This window comes from Monodelphis domestica, chromosome 4, assembly GCF_027887165.1.
Source record: "Monodelphis domestica isolate mMonDom1 chromosome 4, mMonDom1.pri, whole genome shotgun sequence".
In the NCBI taxonomy this organism is placed as follows: Eukaryota; Metazoa; Chordata; class Mammalia; order Didelphimorphia; family Didelphidae; genus Monodelphis; species Monodelphis domestica.
The window spans coordinates 271496847-271521147 of record NC_077230.1 but is presented as its reverse complement, the minus strand read 5'-3'; the positions used below and the strand labels follow the sequence as shown (position 1 = coordinate 271521147).

At 35.6% G+C, this 24301-nt stretch overlaps 1 protein-coding gene across 1 annotated transcript; it reads left to right on the top strand.

The window, feature by feature from the left end:
• Positions 1-2620: 2620 nt before the first annotated feature.
• LOC100016394 (olfactory receptor 8G1) lies at positions 2621-3562 on the top strand. The gene has a single exon (XM_007495050.3). The coding sequence runs from the start codon at positions 2630-2632 to the stop codon at positions 3560-3562; it is 933 nt and encodes a 310-aa protein (XP_007495112.1). The 5' UTR covers positions 2621-2629.
• The last annotated feature ends 20739 nt before the right edge of the window (positions 3563-24301 follow it).

Below are 24301 nucleotides of genomic sequence, written 5' to 3'. Positions count from 1 at the left end.
TCCAAGAGGTGTGCCAAGTGTAAAAAGAAGAGACAAATGTCAGTGATTTCCTCCTAGCACTGCTGGATACTTACTGAGGTGAGACCTGGGGGATCCACTGTCTCAGAATCCCTAATAAGGTCCAAAGAATTTGTGATTTAAGGCTCAGACTCTCATATTGATTAATTAAGACTGGAGAGATTATGGTAAGATAGGCACATTTATACACTGCTTGCCAACCTAAGAATAAGTACCATTAATAGAAATTATTTTATTAATTTGTAAATTCACAAATAAAAATGGTTACATCAACTAATTCTTATGGTAAAACTGAGAAGTTATGTTTTCTCTCCTGTTTTATTAGACAATTATCTGAAATGGTGATTCCAGGATTTGTCTCCTCAAGATAAGGAGTAAAAGTGGAACCAAAAACTGAGGTCCATGTTTTCACAAAAGAAGCGGAAGGATCAGTGCCAGAGATTGCCGCTGATTACCCCATTAAGGCCATTTCCCATTTGTACATTGTTGTCAAAGACAGTAAAAGGCTTAATATTAGAAGGTGAGTATATGATTCAAATTTCCTGGTTCACCTTTCTAAACTCAAAGCTATGGGAGCTTGTAGCTACTGAAGCTTTTGCCCATTCTCTTTCACTTTCCACTATGACTAGTGAGAGGCTGGTGACCCAAAGAGCACACATTCATAAGAATTTACAATGTTCCAGGCATGGTGCTAGGTGGTTAGATAGAAACAAAAGTTATATATTTCCCTCAGTGAAGGAGCTTGCAATTTAGCCAGAGACAGCATGCACTTTTATCAAGCATACAGCAGATAACTTTTGTAGGAAAAGCATTAATAACTGAGGATGGGGACAGGACAGAAAAAGTTTCATTTAGAAGGTGGTTCTTGATCTTAGCCATGCAGAAATGGAGGGATTCTAAAAGGCAGAGGTGAAGAGTTAGTATATTTCTGATATAGGAGATAACCAGTGTAATGGTATAGAAAATGGAGATGAGCAGTTGTGGATGAGGAAACTATAATGTGCAGTAAGGGGATAATATGTAATAATGCTTGGAAGGGTAGGTTGGTGCTAAACTGTGAAAGTCTCTAAGTCACAAATGAAAAATGTTATATTTGATCCTAGAGGTAATGAAAGTTATTGAATAAAAGACTGACATAGTTACATCTGAGAATTAGGAAAATCACTTCATCACCTATACAAAGGATCGATTAGAGAGGGGAAATATCAAGTAGACTGTTGCAGTAGAGGAGACAGGAGGGTATTTTAGAAGTTTAGGTAAAAGTTAATAAGAACCAGAACAAAGTCATTGGGTATGTAAGGGAAAAGAGGAGAAAAATGGGGGAAATGTTGTAAAGGTAAAAATGAGAAGATTTAGCAACTGTTTTTATATGTGGGATGAAAATGAAGATTTAAGGATGATCATGAACCTGGGTAACTGAGAGGATGGTGATGGTTTCAATAGAAATGGGACAGTTCAGAAGACAGATGAATATTGAGGAAAAGATAATGAGTTGCTTTGGTTATTTTGAATTTGAGATGCCAAAGAGATATTTTATGAAATGTCCAAGAGACAACTAGGGATGATGTGGGATGACAGCTCAAGATAGAAACTAGGGCTGCATATAATTTGGAAGTCATTAACATAAAGAGGAAAATCCAATGCCTGTGAGTTGATAAAGTCTACCAAAAAGGAAAATATAGAGGGAGAAGTAAAATAAAACTCAGGATAGAATTAAGGGGAGGGTAGTTAGTGGGTATGATATAGGTGTTGTTCCAGCAAAAAAAAGACTTGAGAAGGATTACTCAGACAGACAGGAGGAGGACTATGAGGGAGCAGTGTCACGAAAACCCAAATATAGTTATATGGAAGCATGAGTAGTGAGAAAGAGAATTATAATGGCTCATTCGGTTCCCCAGAACTTAATCTATTCTTATATAATCATTGTCTAACTAATTTCCTTTTACTGAATGATTATTGGTCACTGATCCTCAACATGACCCTTTTCTTATTTCTGACATGGAAGCATTATCCCACCATAGGAAAGTATAGCCCCCAAGTAATGACTGCTCCAACAGAATTCATAAAGATGATGTAAAAGCTAAAGGCAAAAAGATACATCTGAGTATTTAAAGAAAAAAAAGCAGCTAAAAGTCACTCCCTTCCTTGTAGGATTTTATAGAATTTATAACTAGAAGTGATTACCACAGCCATCTAGTTGTATGTCTATATTTTATAGATGGGGAACTAAGGTCCACAGAACTTAATTGATTTATCCATGAGCTTTAAAGCAGTAAAGATGGGATTTTAACATAGGACTTTCTAATTCCAAGTCAAAATATTCCATCCACTTTAGCATATTTCATGTTATCAGCAGTTGTTTTCCATTTTCCAACAGTCATATTTATATCTTTACTATTCTAGAACAAATTTGGAAAGAGCTTCCATGCCAGTTACTATGAGGTTAGAAGAATTACTTGATATCCAGTGGCATGAGATAGATGTAAAGGGACTGAGAGAAAACAAGGATATGAAATCTACCATTTTGCATGAGACTCTGATGAGTAAGAGTGATTAGGAGTTTTTCTAAAGTAGTATTTCTTTCCTAGTCCCACAGATCCTCTCCCAGAAAATGACCATGAGAAATAATTCTCCAGTGACCGAATTTATGCTTTCAGGGCTAACTGATTGGCCAGAGATCCAGCTACCCCTCTTTTTCCTGTTCCTTGGAGTTTATGTGGTGACTGTGGTTGGGAACCTGGGCATGATCATATTGATTGGGCTCAGTTCCAACCTTCACACCCCCATGTACTATTTCCTCAGTAGCTTGTCCTTCATTGACCTCTGTCATTCCACTATAATCACACCCAAAATGCTGGTGAAATTTGTGTCAGAGTATAATGTCATCTCTTATCCTGAGTGCATAACTCAACTCTACTTCTTCCTTATTTTTGCTATAGCTGAATGCCACATGTTGGCAGTGATGGCATATGATCGTTATGTTGCTATCTGTAACCCCCTCCTTTACAATGTCACCATGTCCCATCAAGTCTGTTCATGGCTCGTGGGTGGGGTGTACCTACTGGGCTTTATTGGTGCCACAGCTCATACCAGCTGCATTCTTAGAGTGCTTTTATGTAAGAACCATATCAGTCATTACTTTTGTGATCTCCTTTCCCTCTTGAAGCTCTCTTGTTCCAGTACTTATGTCAATGAAGTGGTGATTTTGTGCTTTAGTGCTTTTAATATACTCATCCCTAGCATTACCATTATCTGCTCCTACATCTGCATCATTGCCAGCATCCTCCGTATTCGCTCCCCTGAAGGAAGGTCCAAAGCTTTCAGTACCTGTAGCTCTCACATGTCAGCAGTTGCCCTCTTCTATGGCTCTGCTGCATTCATATACCTGCAGCCTTCTTCAGAAAACTCCACAGACCAGGAAAAAGTGTCTTCTGTTTTTTATACTATCTTTGTGCCTATGCTGAATCCCCTGATCTATAGTCTGAGAAACAAGGATGTAAAAGTTGCCATGAGGAAAATTCTGGAGAGAAGAAGGCTCATATAATCAATGTTAATATTAGTTCCATGAAATAAAGAACCACAAATAATTGTGTTATTTGTTTTCACATGCTTTTTGTGAAGGGAGTGTGAAGAATCCATTGTCTTTGCCTTGTCATTAGTGGGATTCTGTTATTACTTCTATTTCCCCACTGCCTCCTTCCTAAGCTATTTGCCTCCATTCCTATTCATTTTACAGAGATGATGTAGAGAAATTCTAATGGAAAAAGTCTACTAATAGCAATGGTGGTATTCCACCTGCAGTATATTATAGTGGGGTCTGTGATTGAACTAATGAAATCCATTATTTTTGTTTCTTCTTAGTTGTATTGCATAGAGGAATAGGCTCAACTAAATTATGATAAAGGACAATGGGTTAAAAGCATTGTAGCTGAATGGAAAACACAGAACCATTTGGATTCAGGATGGAAGGGGAAGGAAATAAGTATTTATAAAGCAATTGCTATGTGCAAGAAACTGAAGAACAATTTTTGCAAATATTACCTCATTTTCACAATTAATTCGAGAAATACAAATTAAAACAATTCTGAGGTACCATTTCACATCTATCAGATTAGTTAACACGACAGAAAAGGAAAATGATAAATGTAGGAGAAGATGTAGGAAAATTCAAATACTAATACACTGTTGGTAGAGCTATGAACTGATGCAACCATTTTGGAATATAATCTGGAATCATGTCCAAAGGGTCAGAAAACTGTACACCCTTTGATACACTTCTGGGTCTGAAAACTAAAGAGATAAATGATGGAGGGAAAGGACCTTTTGTACAAAAATATGTATAGTACTCTTTTGGTGGTGGCAAAGAAGTAGAGATTGAAATGATGCCCATCATTTGGAGAATGGCTGAACCAATTGTGGCATGTGATTATAATGGAATACTCTTGTGCCATAAGAAATGACAAGCAAAATGAAAACAAAAAAAACCTGAAGAGACTTAGATGATTTGAGGCAAAGTGGGGTGAGAAGAATCAGGAGAATCTTGTACACAATAATAATGTATGATGATTGTTGTGAATGACTTACCTATTCTCAACAAGGCAAGAATTCTGGACAGCTCTGAGACTCATGACAAAAAAGTTCATCCATCACCATAGAAAGAACGAATGGTCTGAATGTAGATTGAAGCACGCCATTCTTCACTTTATTTCCTCCATGAATTTTTCTCTAGTGTAAGTGATATGTATCTTGTTTCATAGGATGATGAACATGGAAATATGTATTGCATGATAATGTATGTACAACCTATATAATTTTATCTGAAAGAGGAGAGAACACAGATTGCAAAATGTCAAAAACAATTATTTAAAAATTGTACTGACATGTAATTTGAAATATAAGTAAATAAAATATTGTCTCATTTGATCCCCAAAACTACCCTGCAATGTGGCTATTGTATTATCTCATTTTTATACTTGAAGAAATTATAGAGGTTAACTGACTTGTCCATGGTCACAAAGCAAGTAAATGTCTGAGGGCAGATTTGAAATCAGATCTTCCTGATTCTAGGCACTGGCACTCTACCTACTGCACATCTAAGCTAAAATAAATGCATCTCTCTGATTATAGATGGAGAGAACTTTGCAGTTTAGCTCCAAAGGGAGCATAATGAACCATAAGCCTGACTATAAGGGAAGAAGAGCAGAAATGTATAAAGGAATTAAATACTCATATATTCCTGATTTAAGTAAGCACAAATAACTTATTTCATGTCTGACCATCATTTAAGGATGGTCTAGTTCTTTTAGAGGCCATAGAAAAACTAAATGTCATAGCTAGATTGTGGAAATTGTGGAAATTATAAATCCTGAAATGGAATTTGGTGGGGGCAGCCCAACTTTTGTAATATACTTGGGTCTGGCTTTTCTATACTGGAATTTTGTAGGAAGAATTTAAAGAATGTGTTAGGAATGTTATTGAATTTCACATAAACCAAAACAACTCTAAGATGTCACTCACACATATCAGACTGGCTAAAATGATAGAAAGATAAAAATCACATATGTGAAAAAATGGGGACACTAATATAGTGTTGGTGGAGCTATAAACTGATTAAACCATTTTGAAGAGCAAATTGGTATTACAACCAAATAGTTATAAAACTGTGTTATGATAAATAAAACACTATTGCTGAGTCTGTTTCACAAGAAGATGGTAGAAAGAGGAAAGGAACCCATATGTTTGAAAACATTTGTATCAGCTTTTTTTGTTGTGGCAAAGAATTAGAAATTGAGGGGATGCCCATCAATTATAAAATGGCTAAACAAATTGGGCATATGATTGTGATGGGACACTACAGTGCCATAAAACAATGATGAACAGATTGATTTAAAAAATACTTAGAAAGAACTACACAAGATAATGAATGGTGAAATTAGCAGAAACAGGAGAACTTTACACATAGCCACAGAATTAATGGTGGAGGAATAAATCTTCAAAAAGTGAACAAAGAGATGAAACATGAAAGACAATTTATTTGTACATGTTGATCTATCTGATGATCTCTTCTGTGATGTGGGAAAGGTGGGGAGGTGACTAGGACACATGGACAAGATTTATTATATAGCTATAAAGAAAAGTAAGCTAAATATATAGAAGAGTCATGATTTTATTTGTTTTTTATTTTTTTATTTTTTATTTATTATATCTTCTTTCCCCTTATTTGGGGAAATTTTTCTTCTGTCTGGATTTGTAAAATTTGGGGAAAAATTTTTAAAAGGAAGGTCAAAAAGAAAAGAATTTTGCTATAATAAGCATGCAACATTTGTAGATAGTTTATGAAAGCTGTTACCTTGAGATTAAAAAGTTCCCTTTTTGGCCCATCTAGGACTTGTATCCATTCTGACTATACCAGATAACCTTAATGGTATGAACAGGGTCATTCTACATTCAATTTATTTTAGCATATTAACATATATTTTTCTAGCTATTGTAAAAAGGAATTCTTTATTCCTTATTTAATTTAACAGAGGACTTGTAGGTCTTCTTACCATAGGGATGTGTACGGATTAATCAGCCTGCAGTTACAGGAAGTAAAAATCATAGAGACAGGAAGGAGAAACCATAGAGAAAGGAAGTGAGTTAGAAAAAAGTATGAAAGGGGCAAATGTGAGTTGGTGTGCCTGTGAGTTGCTGACAGTTAGGGCTGGCAGTTATGGGAAGTTGGATGCTGGGTGTGTTGAGTTGGTAGTTGGCATTTAGTTGCTAGAATATGAATGTAGGACTCAATTTACTGAGAGGGTTTTTGGCTTTAGCCTTTACACAGCTTTTTTTTTTCTTTCTTGAAGTTTTTGGAAAGTGGCTGGTCTTCATTGACAGACATAATTGGTATTGGATTAAACACTGAATGGGTTGATTTTGATTGGGCTGAATTGAGTTGGTACTTTGTGAGATGACTATTATTAGTGATTGTTATTATAGACAGTTTTGGGTAGTAATTACAGGTAGTTATAGGATAATTATTATAGATATTAGAAAATTTCTCTATCTCTTTCCTATCTTTCTCTCCTTTTGTATATTCTTTTACTATCTCTATTTGAATTAAACTAAATTGTCAATTGTTAAAAGCTGCTAGAAGTTTTCTTTTCTCTGGCTTAAAGAGATAATATTAATTTACAACTCTACTATATTCTCATTAAACTTAAATTATTAAAACCTGCACTCTTATTTTGTCAAAACTGCTAATTTAACTCTTACAGTATGAGCTTCTGAAGTATTATTTAATGTATATTTTAGTTTTATGTGTATTTGATCAATAGATACTTTCACTTTTCAGTGAGAAATCTGTGAGTTTGTGATTTATCAGGCTATATTTCATAAAACATACAATCACTATCTATGTTCATTAACTCATTTAATTTTCTGGTATCTAAAACATTGATCATTGTAGTCTTTAAATAGCCAAATAATTCATGGAGGTTCAAACCATTTCTGTAACTAAAATAATATTTCAATAAATACTAGACAAAAGAAATCTATAGGAACAAAAAAGCACATAAAAGTTGTTTTCAAAAAGATAAAAGCAGACTTCCAGGTAATCATGGCTGCAATCTAGACACCACACGCTTCCTCTCCCCGGCACCGAACAAAATAGATTACATCAAAGGAGCATAAGGAGGTTTAGTGGGGGAGGTGGGGTGGGGGAAGGGCGGCTCAGTTCACTTTTCTGTGCAAGCTTTTCCTTCTTATTTTAGTGTGGAAATGTTCAAGCCCCACGTACCTTTGCCTCTGTGGGGTACTGGGGAGTCCTTCTGTTCCTCCAAAGGTGATTTTATGCTCCTTTGATGTAGTCTATTTCGTTCGGTGCTGGGGAGAGAAAGCGTGTGGCGTCTAGATTGCAGCCATGATTACCCGGAAGAGGCCACTCTTCTTTAATACCTTGTTGTCGCTCTTTATCTGTCTATTTGTTTTCAGAAAGAATAGAGATCCAGTAATACCTCTAAGACATACTAAGAAGTCAATAGTAAGCCTGGAACTCATTCTCCCTAACTCTCAATGGATAGATGAATGTGTGTTGTCTTTGTTGCTGTCTGGGTCTCTGTCTTTGTGTAGATATGTTTATGGGGGCATGATATATGTATGTGTGCCTGTGTCTGAGTGTATTTAGGTGTGGTATTGTTCTTTCCTAATCTTAGAGAAATGAACATCTATAGACAGTTAACCCCAATATTATACAAACTATTCGACATAATAAGCAAAGAGGGAGTCCTACCAAACTCCTTTTATGACACAAACATGGTACTAATTCCAAAGCCAGGCAGGCCAAAAACAGAGAAAGAAGACTATAGGCCAATTTCCCTAATGAATATAGATGCAAAAATCTTAAATAGGATACTAGCAAAAAGACTCCAGCAAGTGATTAGAAGGGTCATCCACCATGATCAAGTAGGATTCATACCAGGGATGCAGGGCTGGTTCAACATTAGGAAAACTATCCACATAATTGACCACATCAACAAGCAAACCAACAAGAATCACATGATTATCTCAATAGATGCAGAAAAAGCCTTTGATAAAATACAACACCCATTCCTACTAAAAACACTAGAAAGCATAGGAATAGAAGGGTCATTCCTAAAAATAATAAACAGTATATATCTAAAACCATCAACTAATATCATCTGCAATGGGGATAAACTAAATCCATTCCCATTAAGATCAGGAGTGAAACAAGGATGCCCATTATCACCTCTATTATTTGACATTGTATTAGAAACACTAGCAGTAGCAATTAGAGAAGAAAAAGAAATTGAAGGCATCAAAATAGGCAAGGAGGAGACCAAATTATCACTCCTTGCAGATGACATGATGGTCTACTTAAAGAATCCTAGAGACTCAACCAAAAAGCTAATTGAAATAATCAACAACTTTAGCAAAGTTGCAGGATACAAAATAAACCCACATAAGTCATCAGCATTTCTATATAATTCCAACACAGCTCAGCAGCAAGAACTAGAAAGAGAAATCCCATTCAAAATTACCCAAGACAAAATAAAATACTTAGGAATCTATCTCCCGAGACAAACACAGGATCTATATGAACACAACTACAAAACACTTTCCACACAACTAAAACTAGACTTGAACAATTGGAAGAACATTAACTGCTCATGGGTAGGACGAGCCAATATAATAAAAATGACCATCCTACCCAAACTCATCTATCTATTTAGTGCCATACCCATGGAACTTCCAAAAATTTTTTTTACTGATTTAGAAAAAAACATAACAAAGTTCATTTGGAAGAACAAAAGATCAAGGATACCCAGGGAATTAATGAAAAAAAATACAAAGGAAGGGGGTCTTGCAGTCCCAGATCTCAGACTATATTATAAAGCAGCGGTCATCAAAACAATTTGGTACTGGCTAAGAGACAGAAAGGAGGATCAGTGGAATAGACTGGGGGCAAGCAACCTCAGCAAGACAGTATATGACAAACCCAAAGATCCCAGCTTTTGGGACAAAAATCCACTATTTCATAAAAACTGTTGGGAAAATTGGAGGACAGTGTGGGAAAGATTAGGCTTAGATCAACACCTCACACCCTACACCAAGATAAATTCAAAATGGATGAATGACTTGAACATAAAGAAGGAAACTATAAGAAAATTAGGCGAACACAGAATAGTATACATGTCAGACCTTTGGGAAGGGAAATACTTCAAAACCAAGCAAGAATTAGAAAGAATTACAAAATGCAAAATAAATAATCTGGATTACATCAAATTAAAAAGTTTTTGTACAAACAAAACCAATGTAACCAAAATCAGAAGGGTAGCAACAAATTGGGAAACAATCTTCATAAAAACCTCTGACAAGGGTTTAATTACTAAAATTTATAAAGAACTAAATCAATTGTACAAAAAATCAAGCCATTCTCCAACTGACAAATGGGCAAGGGACATGAACAGGCAATTCTCAGCCAAAGAAATCAAAACTATTAATAAGCACATGAAAAAGTGCTCTACATCTCTTATAATCAGAGAGATGCAAATCAAAACAACTCTGAGGTATCGTCTCACACCTAGCAGATTGGCTAACATTACAGCTATGCAAAGTAATGAATGCTGGAGGGGATGTGGCAAAGTGGGGACATTAATTCATTGCTGGTGGAGTTGTGAATTGATCCAACCATTCTGGAGGGCAATTTGGAACTATGTCCAAAGGGCGATAAAAGACTGTCTGCCCTTTGATCCAGCCATAGCACTGCTGGGCTTGTACCCCAAAGAGATAATGGACAAAAAGACTTGTACAAAAATATTCATAGCTGCGCTCTTTGTGGTGGCCAAAAATTGGAAAATGAGGGGATGCCCCTCAATTGGGGAATGGCTGAACAAATTGTGGTATATGTTGGTGATGGAATACTATTGTGCTAAAAGGAATAATAAAGTGGAGAAGTTCCATGGAGACTGGAACAACCTCCAGGAAGTAATGCAGAGCGAGAGGAGCAGAACCAGGAAAACATTGTACACAGAGACTGATACATTGTGGTACAATCGAAGGTGATGGACTTCTCCATTAGTATCAATGCAATCCCTGAACAATCTGCAGGGATCTAAAAAAAAAATACTACCCACAAGCAGAGGATAAACTGTGGGAATAAAAACATCGCTGAAAAGCAACTGCTTGACTACAGGGTTGGAGGAGATAAGACTGAGGAGAGACTCTAAATGAACACTATAATGCAAACTCCAACTACAGGGAAATGGGTCCGAGTCAAGAACACATGTGATAACCAGTGGAATCATGCGTCGGCTATGGGAGAGGGAAAGGCGGGGGGGGGGGAGGGGAGGGGAGGAAAAGAAAACGATCTTTGTTTCCAGTGAATAATGTATGAAAACGACCAAATAAAATAATATTAAAATTAAAAAAAAAATCACCTTTGGAGGAACAAAAGGACTCCCCAGTACTCCCCAGTACACCACAGAGGCGAAGGTACGTGGGGTTTGAACATTTCCACACTATAATAAGAAGGAGGAAGGCTTACACAGAAACGTGAACTGATCTGGCCTATCTCTCCCTTCCCCCCACCAAACCAGAGTGAACTACCGGAGCGCTCACTGGGAGAGCAAGTGAGTGGGGAACGTCTCTGCCTGGGGGGGGGGAACTCCAGGGTCCTTGGGATCTGGGGACTGCCAGGAAAAAATGTCTCAGGGAGGTTTCATGGGAGAACCCAGCTCTGAGCACAGAGGGTCCGTGGAGCTGTACTCGGGGAGGTTGCACTGAACATCTGGGTGGAGCTGAACACCTGGGCAGTGTGGCTGTGATCAGGGCCCAGCACTCTAAGAAACCTCAGAGGCTGGGAACAACTACTCTGAGGCAACCTAAATTCACAGAAAACTTGCCCATATCACCCAGAACCCAGACCAAAAAGGAAAGGGGAATAAAATCACCAAAGGGATGGCTCACATGGCCCAAAATCAAGCCTCCAGGAAGAAAGGGGAAAAGGTGACTATTGAAAACTTTTATGGTGGAAGTACCCAAGGAAAAGAAGAGAAAGAGGATGAAATCCAAAAAAAAAATCAATATGCCTCCCAAAATGGAAACTATGAATCTCAAATGGGAAAAAGATGGAAACCTGGAAAGAAAAATGGGAGAAAGAGATCAGCAGTCTGACAGATAAGACTGCTCAATTGGAAAAAGAGCTCAAAGCATCCAATAGAAGGGCAGACAAAGCTGAAAAGCAAAAACAGTCCCTAACGACCAGAATTAAGCAACTCAAAGAAAGTGAGATCATAAACAGCAAGAATCAATAAAGCAAACCAAAAAATTAATGAATTAGAAGAAAACATAAAATATCTCACTGAAAAGGTCACCGACCTGGAAAACAGAGGAAGAAGAGACAACCTCCGAATTATCGGTCTCCCAGAAAAACCAGAGATAAACAATAAACTCGATATTATTCTATAGGAGATTATAAAAGAAAATTGCCTACACGTTCTGGAGCAAGGGGGCAAAATAGAAATAGAAAGGGTTCATAGAACACCCTCTATACTAAATCCCCAAAAGACAACCCACAGGAATGTAATTGCCAAATTCAAGAGCTTCCAAGAAAAGGAGAAAATCCTTCAAGAAGCCAAGAAGAGGAGCTTCAGATATAGGGGGGCTCCCATAAGGATCACACAGGACTTAGTGGCTAACACACTAAGAGACTACAAAGAATGGGACACGATATTTAGAAAGGCAAGAGAGATGGGTCTAAACCAAGAATCAACAACCCAGCAAAACTGACTATATACTTCCAGGGGAAAGTATGGGCATTCAACAAAATAGAAGATTTCCAAGCATTTGCTAAGACCAGAACTTAGTGGAAAATTTGATATACAAGCACAGAAAGCAAGAGAAACATGAAAATGTAAATATGAAAAAAAGGGAAAAGGAGATAAATCTTATCTTTTTCTTTAAGTCAAACTCTCTTCTATAAAGACTACATTTACATGTATATATATTAATTATATATTAATTATATATATTAATTATATATATTAATATGTGGGGAAAATGTTTCCTGTAACTCTCAAAAATTGTATGCATCATAAGAGTAGTTAGAAGAAAAATGCATAGGGAAAGATTGGGGCATTAAGAAGATTTGGGGAAAGTGGGGGCAAAGAAAGGAAAAGGAAGGGGGGAAACCATCGATAACGCTAAGATTTACTTCAAGAAATAGGAGGGGACTTAATAGAATAATTTTTCTCATATAAAGATACGCATGGAAAGGGGAGGGGAAAAACTCTCATATGAGAAGGAGAGGAAGAGAGCGTGAAGTGGAATTACTTAAACCTTACTCTCAGTGAAATCAAATCTGATAGGGAAGAACATCTAGATCCAGTGGGATCCTGAATTCTATCTTATCCAATAGGGCAAGAAAGAAAGGAAAATTATGGAGGGGGATGGGGAAGGGAGTATAAAAAGGGAGGGAAGGAGAAGAGGGAGGGGAAGGGAGCATAAAAAGGGAGAGGCTAGAAAGGGAAGAATCTCAAGGGAGGGGATTAGGGGGACTGAGTTAAAGTAAATCACTGGTTCAAAAGGAGATAGCTAAAGAACAAAGGTCAGAACTAGGGGAAGATATCAAAATGCCAGCGAATCCACAAATGACAATCATAACTTTGAACGTGAATGGGATGAACTCACCCATAAAACGTAGACAAATAGCAGATTGGATTAGAACCCCAAACCCTACCATTTGTTGTCTTCAAGAAACACATATGTGGTGGGTTGACAATCACAAGGTTAGACTTAAAGGTTAGAGTAAGACCTTTTGGGCCTCAACTGATAGAAAGAAGGCAGGAGTTGCGATCATGATATCTGACAAAGCCAAAGCAAAAATAGATCTGATCAAAAGGGATAGGGAAGGTAAATATATTCTGTTAAAAGGGAGTATAGACAATGAGGAAATATCACTAATCAACATGTATGCACCAAATGGTATAGCATCCAAATTTTTAATGGAGAAACTAGGAGAATTGAAGGAGGAAATAGACAGTAAAACCATATTAGTGGGTGACTTGAACCAACCACTATCAAATTTAGATAAATCATACCAAACAATAAACAAGAAAGAGGTAAAAGAAGTGAATGAAATCTTAGAAAAAATTAGAATTAATAGACATATGGAGAAAAATAAACAGGGACAAAAAGGAATACACCTTCTTTTCAGCACCACATGGCACATACACAAAAATAGATCATTCACTAGGTCACAGAAACATGGCACTCAAATGCAGGAAAGCAGAAATAATAAATGCAGCCTTTTCAGATCACAAGGCAATAAAAATATTGATCGGTAAGGGTACATGGAGAGCCAAATCAAAAATTAATTGGAAATTAAATAATATGATACTCCAAAATTGGTTAGTTAGAGAAGAAATCATAGAAACAATTAATAATTTCGTTGAGGAAAATGACAATGGCGAGATATCCTTTCGAACCTTATGGGATGCAGCCAAGGCAGTACTTAGAGGAAAATTCGTATCCCTGAGTGCATATATTAACAAATTAGGGAGGACAGAGATCAATGAATTGGAAATGCAAATCAAAAAACTTGAAAACAAACAAATTAAAAACCCCCAGAAGAAAACTAAACTAGAGATCCTAAAAATTAAGGGAGAAATTAATAAAATTGAAAGTGACAGAACTATTGAGCTAATAAACAAGACTAGAAGCTGGTACTTTGAAAAAACAGACAAAATAGACAAAGTACTGGTCAACCTAATTAAAAAAAGGAAAGAAGAAAGGCAAATTAACAGCATCTAGGATGAAAAGGGGGATCTCACCTCCAATGAAGAGGAAATTAAGGCAATCATTAAAAACTACTTTGCCCAACTATATGGCAATAAATATACCAACCTAGGTGATATGGATGAATATTTACAAAAATATAAATTGCCTAGACTAACAAAAGAAGAAATAGATTTCTTAAATAATCCCATATCAGAAAAAGAAATCCAAGAGGTCATCAAAGAACTTCCTAAGAAAAAATTCCCAGGGCCTGACGGATTCACCAGTGAATTCTATCAAACATTCAAAGAACAGCTAACTCCAATACTATACAAACTATTTGACATAATAAGAAAAGAGGGAGTTCTACCAAACTCCTTTTATGACACAAACATGGTACTAATTCCAAAGCCAGGCAGGCCAAAAACAGAGAAAGAAAATTATAGACCAATCTCCATAATGAATATAGATGCAAACATCTTAAATAGGATACTAGCAAAAAGACTCCAGCAAGTGATCAGAAGGGTCATCCACCATGATCAAGTAGGATTTATACCAGGGATGCAGGGCTGGTTCAATATTAGGAAAACTAGCCACATAATTGACCACATCAACAAGCAAACCAACAAGAACCACATGATATCTCAATAGATGCAGAAAAAGCCTTTGATAAAACACAGCACCCATTCCTACTAAAAACACTAGAAAGCATAGGAATAGAAGGGTCATTCCTAAAAATAATAAACAGTATATATCTAAAACCATCAACTAATATCATCTGCAATGGGGATAAACTAAATCCATTCCCATTAACATCAGGAGTGAAACAAGGATGCCCATTATCACCTCTATTATTTGACATTGTATTAGAAACACTAGCAGAAGCAATTAGAGAAGAAAAAGAAATTGAAGGCATCAATATAAGCAAGGAGGAGACCAAGTTATCGTTCTTTGCAGATGACATGATGGTCTACTTAAAGAATCCTAGAGATTCAACCAAAAAGCTAATTGAAATAATCAACAACTTTAGCAAAGTTGCAGGATACAAAATAAACCCACACAAGTCATCAGCTTTTCTATATATCTCCAACACAGCTCAGCAGCAGAAACTAGAAAGAGAAATCCAATTCAAAATCACCTTAGACAAAATAAAATACTTAGGAATCTATCTCCCGAGACAAACACAGGAACTATATGAACACAACTACAAATCACTTTCCACACAACTAAAACTAGACTTGAACAATTGGAAGAACATTAACTGCTCATGGGTAGGACGAGCCAATATAATAAAAATGACCATCCTACCCAAACTCATCTATCTATTTAGTGCCATACCCATGGAACTTCCAAAAATTTTTTTTACTGATTTAGAAAAAAACCATAACAAAGTTTATTTGGAAGAACAAAAGATCAAGGATATCCAGGGAAATAATGAAAAAAAATACAAAGGAAGGGGATCTTGCAGTCCCAGATCTCAGACTATATTATAAAGCAGCGGTCATCAAAACAATTTGGTACTGGCTAAGAGACAGAAAGGAGGATCAGTGGAATGGACTGGGGGCAAGCGATCTCAGCAAGACAGTATATGACAAACCCAAAGATTCCAGCTTTTGGGACAAAAATCCACTATTTCATAAAAACTGCTGGGAAAATTGGAGGACAGTGTATGAAAGATTATGTTTAGATCAATACCTCACACCCTACATCAAGATAAATTCAAAATGGGTGAGTGACTTGAACATAAAGAAGGAAACCATAAGAAAATTAGGCGAACACAACACAGAATAGCATACATGTCAGACCTCTGGGAAGGGAAAGACTTCAAAACCAAGCAAGAATTAGAAAGAGTTACAAAATGCAAAATAAATAATCTGGAATACATCAAATTAAAAAGTTTTTGTACAAACAAAACCAATGTAACCAAAATCAGAAGGGTAGCAACAAATTGGGAAAAAATCTTCATAAAAACCTCTGACAAAGGTTTAATTACTCAAATTTACAAAGAACTAAATCAATTGTACAAAAAATCAAGCCATTCTCCAATTGATAAATGGGCAAGGGACATGAACAGGCAGTTCTCAGCCAAAGAAATCAAAACCATTAATAAGCACATGAAAAAATGCTCTACATCTCTTATAATCAGAGAGATGCAAATCAAAACAATCCTGAGGTATCACCTCACACCTAGCAGATTGGCTAACATGACAGCTATGGAAAGTAATGAATGCTGGAGGGGATGTGGCAAAGTGGGGACACTAATTCATTGCTGGTGGAGTTGTGAATTGATCCAGCCATTCTGGAGGGCAATTTGTAACTATGCCCAAAGGGCAATAAAAGACTGTCTGCCCTTTGATCCAGCTATAGCACTGCTGGGTTTGTACCCCAAAGAGATAGTAAGGAAAAAGACTTGTACAAGAATATTCATAGCTGCACTCTTTGTGGTGGCCAAAAATTGGAAAACGAGGGGATGCCCATCAATTTGGAATGGCTGAACAAATTGTGGTATATGTTGGTGATGGAATAGTATTGTGCTAAAAGGAGTAATAAAGTAGAGGAATTCCAGGGAGACTGGAACAACCTCCAGGAAGTGGTTCAGAGTGAAAGGAGCAGAACCAGGAAAACATTGTACACAGAGACTGATACATTGTGGTACAATCGAAGGTGATGGACTTCTCCATTAGTGGCAATGCAATGTCCCTGAACAATCTGCAGGGATCTAAAAAACACTATCCACAAGCAGAGGATAAACTGTGGGAGTAAAAACACCAATGAAAAGCAACTGCTTGACTACAGGGGTTGAAGGGATAAGACTGAGGAGAGACTCTAAATGAACACTCTAATGCAAATACCAACAACAGAGAAATGGGTCCAAGTCAAGAATACAGGTGACAACCAGTGGAATCGTGCGTCGGCTATGGGAGAGGGAAAGGTGGTGGGAGGGGGGGCGGGGAGGAAAAGAAAATGATCTTCGTTTCCAGTGAATAATGTTTGGAAATGACCAAATAAAATAATGTTTAAAATTAAAAAAAAAAGATAAAAGCAGTAATGTAGGAGTGTCATGGAGATTCAGCAGCTCTCATTTCCACTCATGTCACACTCTGCAATAAATGTGATGCTCATTAAGAGCCATAATGGACTAATAAAAATGAGTCTGTTATTAAGATAACTCTTATTATTAATGACAGAGACAGAAACAGAAGTAGAGAGACAGAAGGGAAGGAGTAAGGGGCAGACAGAGGCAGTGAGATAGAGAAACAGAGAGGGTGGGAGAGAAAGAGAGAGACAGAGTCAGAGAGAGAGGAAAAGAGAGGGAGAGGAAGAGAGGGAGGGAATGGGGAGGAAGGGAGAGAAGGAGAGGAAACAGACTATGATGTTTATCAGACAAAGATCAAGATCCTTTCAGAATTCTCTAGTCAACACCACAGTTGCTATTTTGCATAGGACAGAAAATTTCTGGGATGGATTTAAAACTATTTTCTTTTCACAATGTCTCTCAATTCTTTTCCCCCACAAAAAAGTAGCTGGAAAAATATGGAAATATGGAAATATGGAAAGACCTACATGAAATTATTAAGAGTAAAAAAAAGCAGAACCAAGAGAACATTATATGCAGTAACAAATATTGTTTGAGGGATGATGTGTATATTCACCTCCAGAGAAAGAACTGATGAATAGAAATAGATAAGACATAGTTTATACACCAGTTTATCTTTTTTGTCAAATGCCACCTTCTCTAAAGGGGAAGAGAAGAGGTAAACAAAATTAACTGGTTATTTTAATATGAACAAAAATAATAGAACAAATAAATAAATAAATTTAGATTTAAAAATAAATTAAAGGAGGTCACAGGGCAGATAATTTTGCTCCGTGCTTCTGTACCTTTTGGAGTAGTCTAAGTGAGAAGACCTTCTTAATCATTAGATGTGGGAAATGACTGGGATATCTGTAGAAAACACAATGCTAGTTGGTTTAGAAACCCGTGAGAAGTGCAATTTTGTTATTGTGCATTGTTATTGACTTATATTGACATTGAGAAGTGCATTGTTATTGACTTATAATATTGCCTGAAGAAAATGGTAGAATTCTTCTGCTAGGGCATGGTTTGCTAAGCATAGAACTTTCAGTATATAGATGACTAAATTACACATGGCTCTGAAGGTAGCATCTAAAATGAGAACTGAGTCTGAATTATAGAGGGAAGATGAAAGAGTGATTACCTCTTCTCTGTCTAATTTTGTGAATGAGAAAACAAACCCCAAAAGATTGTGTAATTTGCCCACTTTTACACAATTGGTAAGTGGTTGGAGCAAAATTTCAAACCTGATTTTTTTGACTCAGAGCGTACTGTTCTATTGACATTGCTTTAAACATAATGAGAATGAGGCTCAGAAAGGTTAAGACTGATCACATATAATCACATATATCTCTATGATCATATAGTACATTTTAGAGTTAGAACACCAATATAACAAAGAATTTTACCAAAAGTGGTCACCTGGGAAAATTTTGAAGACACCATATATGCACTATCCCAGAAGTATGAAGTGGTATAGGTTAGTGTAAAGTACTAAAAGCTCCAATTCTACTAGTATTTCCTACCTGAGCAACTTTGGATACATCACTTGTTCTCTCTAAATCACCTTCATTATCTGGCTAGGTTCCTTCCAGTTCTAAATGCCATGATCCCATAGAAATATCTTTAATATTAATACAGTGGTGCTGAGGTATTGTTTGAATAATAACTAGCAAGCTACGCTATTTTGTTAGGCTAAGAACCTATGGTAAAACCTGATGAGCATTAAGGATATCTAATATGGTAAGTTCGGGGTAGTCCCACATACTAACTTCTATTCAAGTCCTTGTATTAATGCTCTTTTCTAAATGTTGAACTGAAAGAATTAAATGATTTCCTCTTTATGAAAACATAGTAAAAAAATAAATTGGGCAAAATTAATGCCATTTGTTTTTAATATGATCACTACCTTAATAGATCAGAGTAATGGTAGAGGTACAGTTTTCTTGAATAGCAGTAAAACATTTGGCAATATCTCCCATTCCCAGTGAAATTCTTTTAAAAAATGAATGGATTCTAAGGCAGGAAGGTGAAAATACATTTATGTGGTTTCACTAATGACTGAACTACCTAAATCAAAATAGTCATTAATCAATAATATATGACATGAATCAAGATATCTAGTGGAGCACTGAAGGGATCTGACCCTTGGTTCTGTTCTACTTTAATCAATTAACTATATAAAAATATAGATGGCATATTTTCCAAATAGACTACAACACTGTGTCAAACATAATGAAATCTATTGAATAAGGATAAATATAAAATTTTTCACTAGAGATCAAAAATCAGATATTGAGTAGATATGGTCAGACAGCAGTTGATCAAGAAAATCTTGTGATTTTAGCAAATTAAAATCTAAATATAAGTCAACTATACAGTATAGCAACTAAAAAAAAGCTGATGTGTCATTAGGCTACATTAAGATGACATTGCCCAGAACAGGACAAATAATATTCATTGTACTGTAGACTAGATAAAAGAATCTTAACTGAAAATTATTTTAACTGAGTAAAACTTATTTAAATTGAGATAGAGAGGGCAAGCCATAAACTCAATGCATCCTGAGATAAGAACCTGCTACCATCATAGCTGATCCCAGACATTCTACGTGGCATTCTATATTCTCATTCAGGAATAATTCAACTAAGATAAGGGAGTTGAGGAAGGAGAATAGGGAGATATTTCCTCCTTTTAGGGCACCAATATCCAAAGGTTATTCTTCACCCTTCTGGTGGTCCTCTATCTCTTTGTGATTCTAAAGCCCTAATTATTCCAGTTAGGACTAAAGATTTAGAATAAAGCACAAACCTTCAAATATGGGAAGCCGGAGGTGAAGTATTCTTACCAACGTTGACACCTTAAGTCAAAGTCATATTTGTACTATGTTCATTATGGTCTGCAGGCTTAGGGTCATTTTAGGCCACATTTTAGAAAGGGAATTAATAAGCTGGAATTAATCCATAAGTGAGTTCCCAGGATAATTAAAGGCCTTGAGTCTTTACCATGAGAAAAATCATTTGAATACTGGTAGTTAAGATGGTAGAGTGAAGGATGCTTGTGCCTCTGATCCTCACAGAGAAAGAGAGAGAGAGAGAGAGAGAGACAGAGAGAGAGAGAGAGAGAGAGAGAGAGAGAGAGAGAGAGAGAGAAAGAGAGAGAGAGAGAGAGACAGAGAGAGACAGAGACAGAGAGAGAGACAGAGACAGAGACAGAGAGAGAGACAGAGAGAGACAGAGAGACAGAGAGAGAAAATCATTGGTAAACAAAGGAAAGCAGGAGGAACACATCTTACTGGCATAAGAAGAGAAAATAGCTCAGGTAGCACAGCATGTGTGGGAATGTCAGAATTTGGACCAGTGAAGCTGCAAAATAGGAATGACTCTATCAAGAGCCACTAGATGCAATCTTAGAAGGCAGAGAGGGCAGGATGGAGGAATGGTACAGCCTTAGTCACTCAACATGGGCAGTGAAGTCAGAAATGCCAGGAAAGTTACTAATTCCCACATGGTAGCAGAAGACCCAAGGTGATGAAGCAATAGAATGCCTGAGGCAGCAGAGCCCAGAACATGGAATCTGTCTAGCCCAAGCTATATAACAGGAGAGGGAAGCAGCAGATCTGGGATTAATCCAAATCACAGAATAGCTAGGGAACTGGTAACATAGAGTGGATGCTGAATCAAGCTGAACAAAAGAGCTACAACTCACTCTACAGCACTCTATCAGTCACTTCCTCAATGAACTCTGAGGAACAAAGGCCTAACCCAACTATCAGAGAAGAGTGTTCTGCCAAGTTTGGAACAGTGCCCCTTATACCCATGGAACATAAAACTTTAACAAATTATTAAGGCAATGGGACTGGGGGGGGTAACTTTAAAAGAGAATAAAAGATGAAGAAAAAAACCTGACCTTAGAAAGTTATTCACAGATAAGATACTCACAGAGTAAAAAGGGGCTGGAAAAGAATACCCCAGCTAAAGTTAAAAAAAAAAAAAAAGCAGGAGTATCAGTCATGATCTCGGACAAAGCAAAAGTAAAAATCAATCTAATCAAAAGAGATAAGGAAATCACATTTTGCTAAAAGGCATCATAGGCAATGAAAACATATTAATACTAGATATATATGCACCAAATGGCATAGCATTCAGATTTTTAAAGGAAAAGTTACAAGTTACAGGAGGAAATAGAAAATAAAACATTATTAGTAAGGGACCTCAACCTTCCTTTCTCAGGAGTAGATAAATCCAATGAAAAAATTAATAAGAAAGAAATTAATGAGGTAAATAGAATTTTAGAAAAGTTTGAAATGATAGCTCTCTGGAGAAAACTGGAAACAAAAAGGAATACATATTTTCCTCAGCAGTTCATGGCATCTTCACAAAAACTGATCATATAATAGGGCATAAAAGTTCAAAACTAAATGTAGAAAAGAATGAATATTAAATGTATCCTTTCATAACACAAAAATAAAAATTACATTCAATAATGTTTGGCAGAAAGACAAGAAATTAACTGGAAACTAAATGTTTTTATCCTAAAGAACAAATGAATCACAGAACAAATCAAAGAAATGACCCATACATTCTTTAAAGAAAATGACAATGAAGAGACAAGTCAAAATGTATAGGATTCAGTCAAAACTGTACTTAGAGGGAAACATATATCTCTCTAAAAGTTTACTTATATAAAATAGAGAAAAAGAAGACCAGTGAATTGGACATGCAATTAAAAATGTAGAAAAAGAACAAATTAAAATTTCCCTATTAATCACCAAATTAAAAATCATGAAATTCAAGGGAGAGATAAATAAAATTGAAAGTAAGAAAACCATTGAACTAATAAATAAGACAAGAAGTTGATTTTATGAAAAAATAAGATAGATAAACAATTCATTAACTTGACTTAAAAAGAAAGAAGAAAACCTAATTACCAGTATCAAAAATAAAAGGGTGAAATCACAACCAATGAACAAGAAATTAAAGCAATAAGTGCTTAATGAAAGTTATTTTGCCCAACCATATTATAATAAAACTAACAGTGAAATAGATGAGTACTTACAAAAATATAAACTACTCAGATTAACAAAAGAGAAAACAGAATACTTAAAAACCCCATCACAGAAAAACAAATTGAAGAAACTATGAAAGAATTCCATAGGAAAAAGGTCTCAGGGTCAAATGAATTCATAAGTGAATTATACCAAAGAGTCAACAAAAAATTATCCGATACTACTACATAAACTATTTGGAGAAATTGGGGAATAAGGAATCTTTACAAACTCTTTATGACACAAATATGATACTGATACCTAAAACAGGAAGAGCTAAAACAGAGAAAGAAAACTATAGAATAATTTCACTAATGAATATTGATGAAAAATTTAAATAAAACAATAGCAAGAAGATTACAACATTATATCACAAAAATCATACAACATGATCAGTTGGATTTTATAGAATGAATGTAGAGATGGTTCAATATTAGGAAAACCACAGCATAATTGACTATATCACTAACAAAACTAAAAGAAGCCATATGATTATTTCAATAGATGCAGAAAAGCATTTGGCAAAATACAACATCCATTCCTTATAAAAATATTAGAAACATTGGAATAAATCTTCCTTAAAATGATAGGTAGCAACTATCTAAAATCATCAATCAGCATTATCTGTAGTAGTAATAAATTAAAACTTTATAATAAGATCAATGGTAATGTAAGGATACTCATTATCAACACCATTATTTAATATTGCACTAGAAATGTTCATGATAGCAATAAGAGAAGATAAAATAATTGGAGAAATTACAATAGGCAGTGAAGAAACAAACATCACTCTTTGCAGATAATATAATGGTATAACTAGAGAATCCTAGATTAATCAGCCAAAAAACTAGTAGAAATAATTAACAACTTTAGAAAAGTCAAATGATACAAAACAAATCCACATAAATCATTTGCACTTTTATTTACCTCCAACTGAGTCCAACATTGAAAGATAGAAAAATAAATTCTTTTCAAAATCACCATAGACAATATGAAATTCTTCGGGGTATATCTAGTAAAACAAATACATCAATTATATGAATACAATTATAAATAAAAATGCAAAACACTTCACATGAATAAAGTCAGACCTAACCAATTGCAAAACTATTAATTGCTCATGGATAGGTTAAGTCAATATAATAAAATGACAATCCTACATTAATTGACCTAGTCAGTCCATACCAATAAAACTTCCCAAAAAATATTTCATAGAACTTGAAAAAATAATATCAAAAATTAATTGTAAGAACAAAACGTCAGGAATATCAAGGGAATCAAAGAAAAAATATGAAGGAGAGAAGCCTAGTCATACCAGATTTCAAACTATTCTATAAAGTGGTACTCAAAATAATCTTATACTGGCTAAGTAACAGAGTTGTAGTAGATCAATAGAATATATTTGGTAACTAAAACCTAGTAGTTAATGTGTACATATTGTACAATAATTAAACCAAAGATCCAAGCCTTTGGGAAAAGAACTCAGTATTTAAGAAAAACTACTAGGAAAAATGGAAGACAGTATGGCAGAAACTAGGCATAGATGACCAAACATTTCAGACCAAACATCAGGATAAAGTTAAAATAGATACTTGATCTAGAAATAAAAGTTGACACCCTAAATAAATTGGAGGAACATGAAATCATTTATGTCAGTTTATGAATAAGAGGAGAATTTATAATGAAATAACACATAGAAGCATTGTGAAAATGAAAGGGACAGTTTTGATTACATTAAATTAAAAAGGTTTTCTACAAACAAACTCAATGAAAACAAGATTAGAAGGAATCAACAAATTTGGGGGGGAGGGAGTATAGCAAGTATCTCTGATGAAGGCCTTATTTATCAAATATAGAGAGAACTGACTCAAATTTATAATAATATA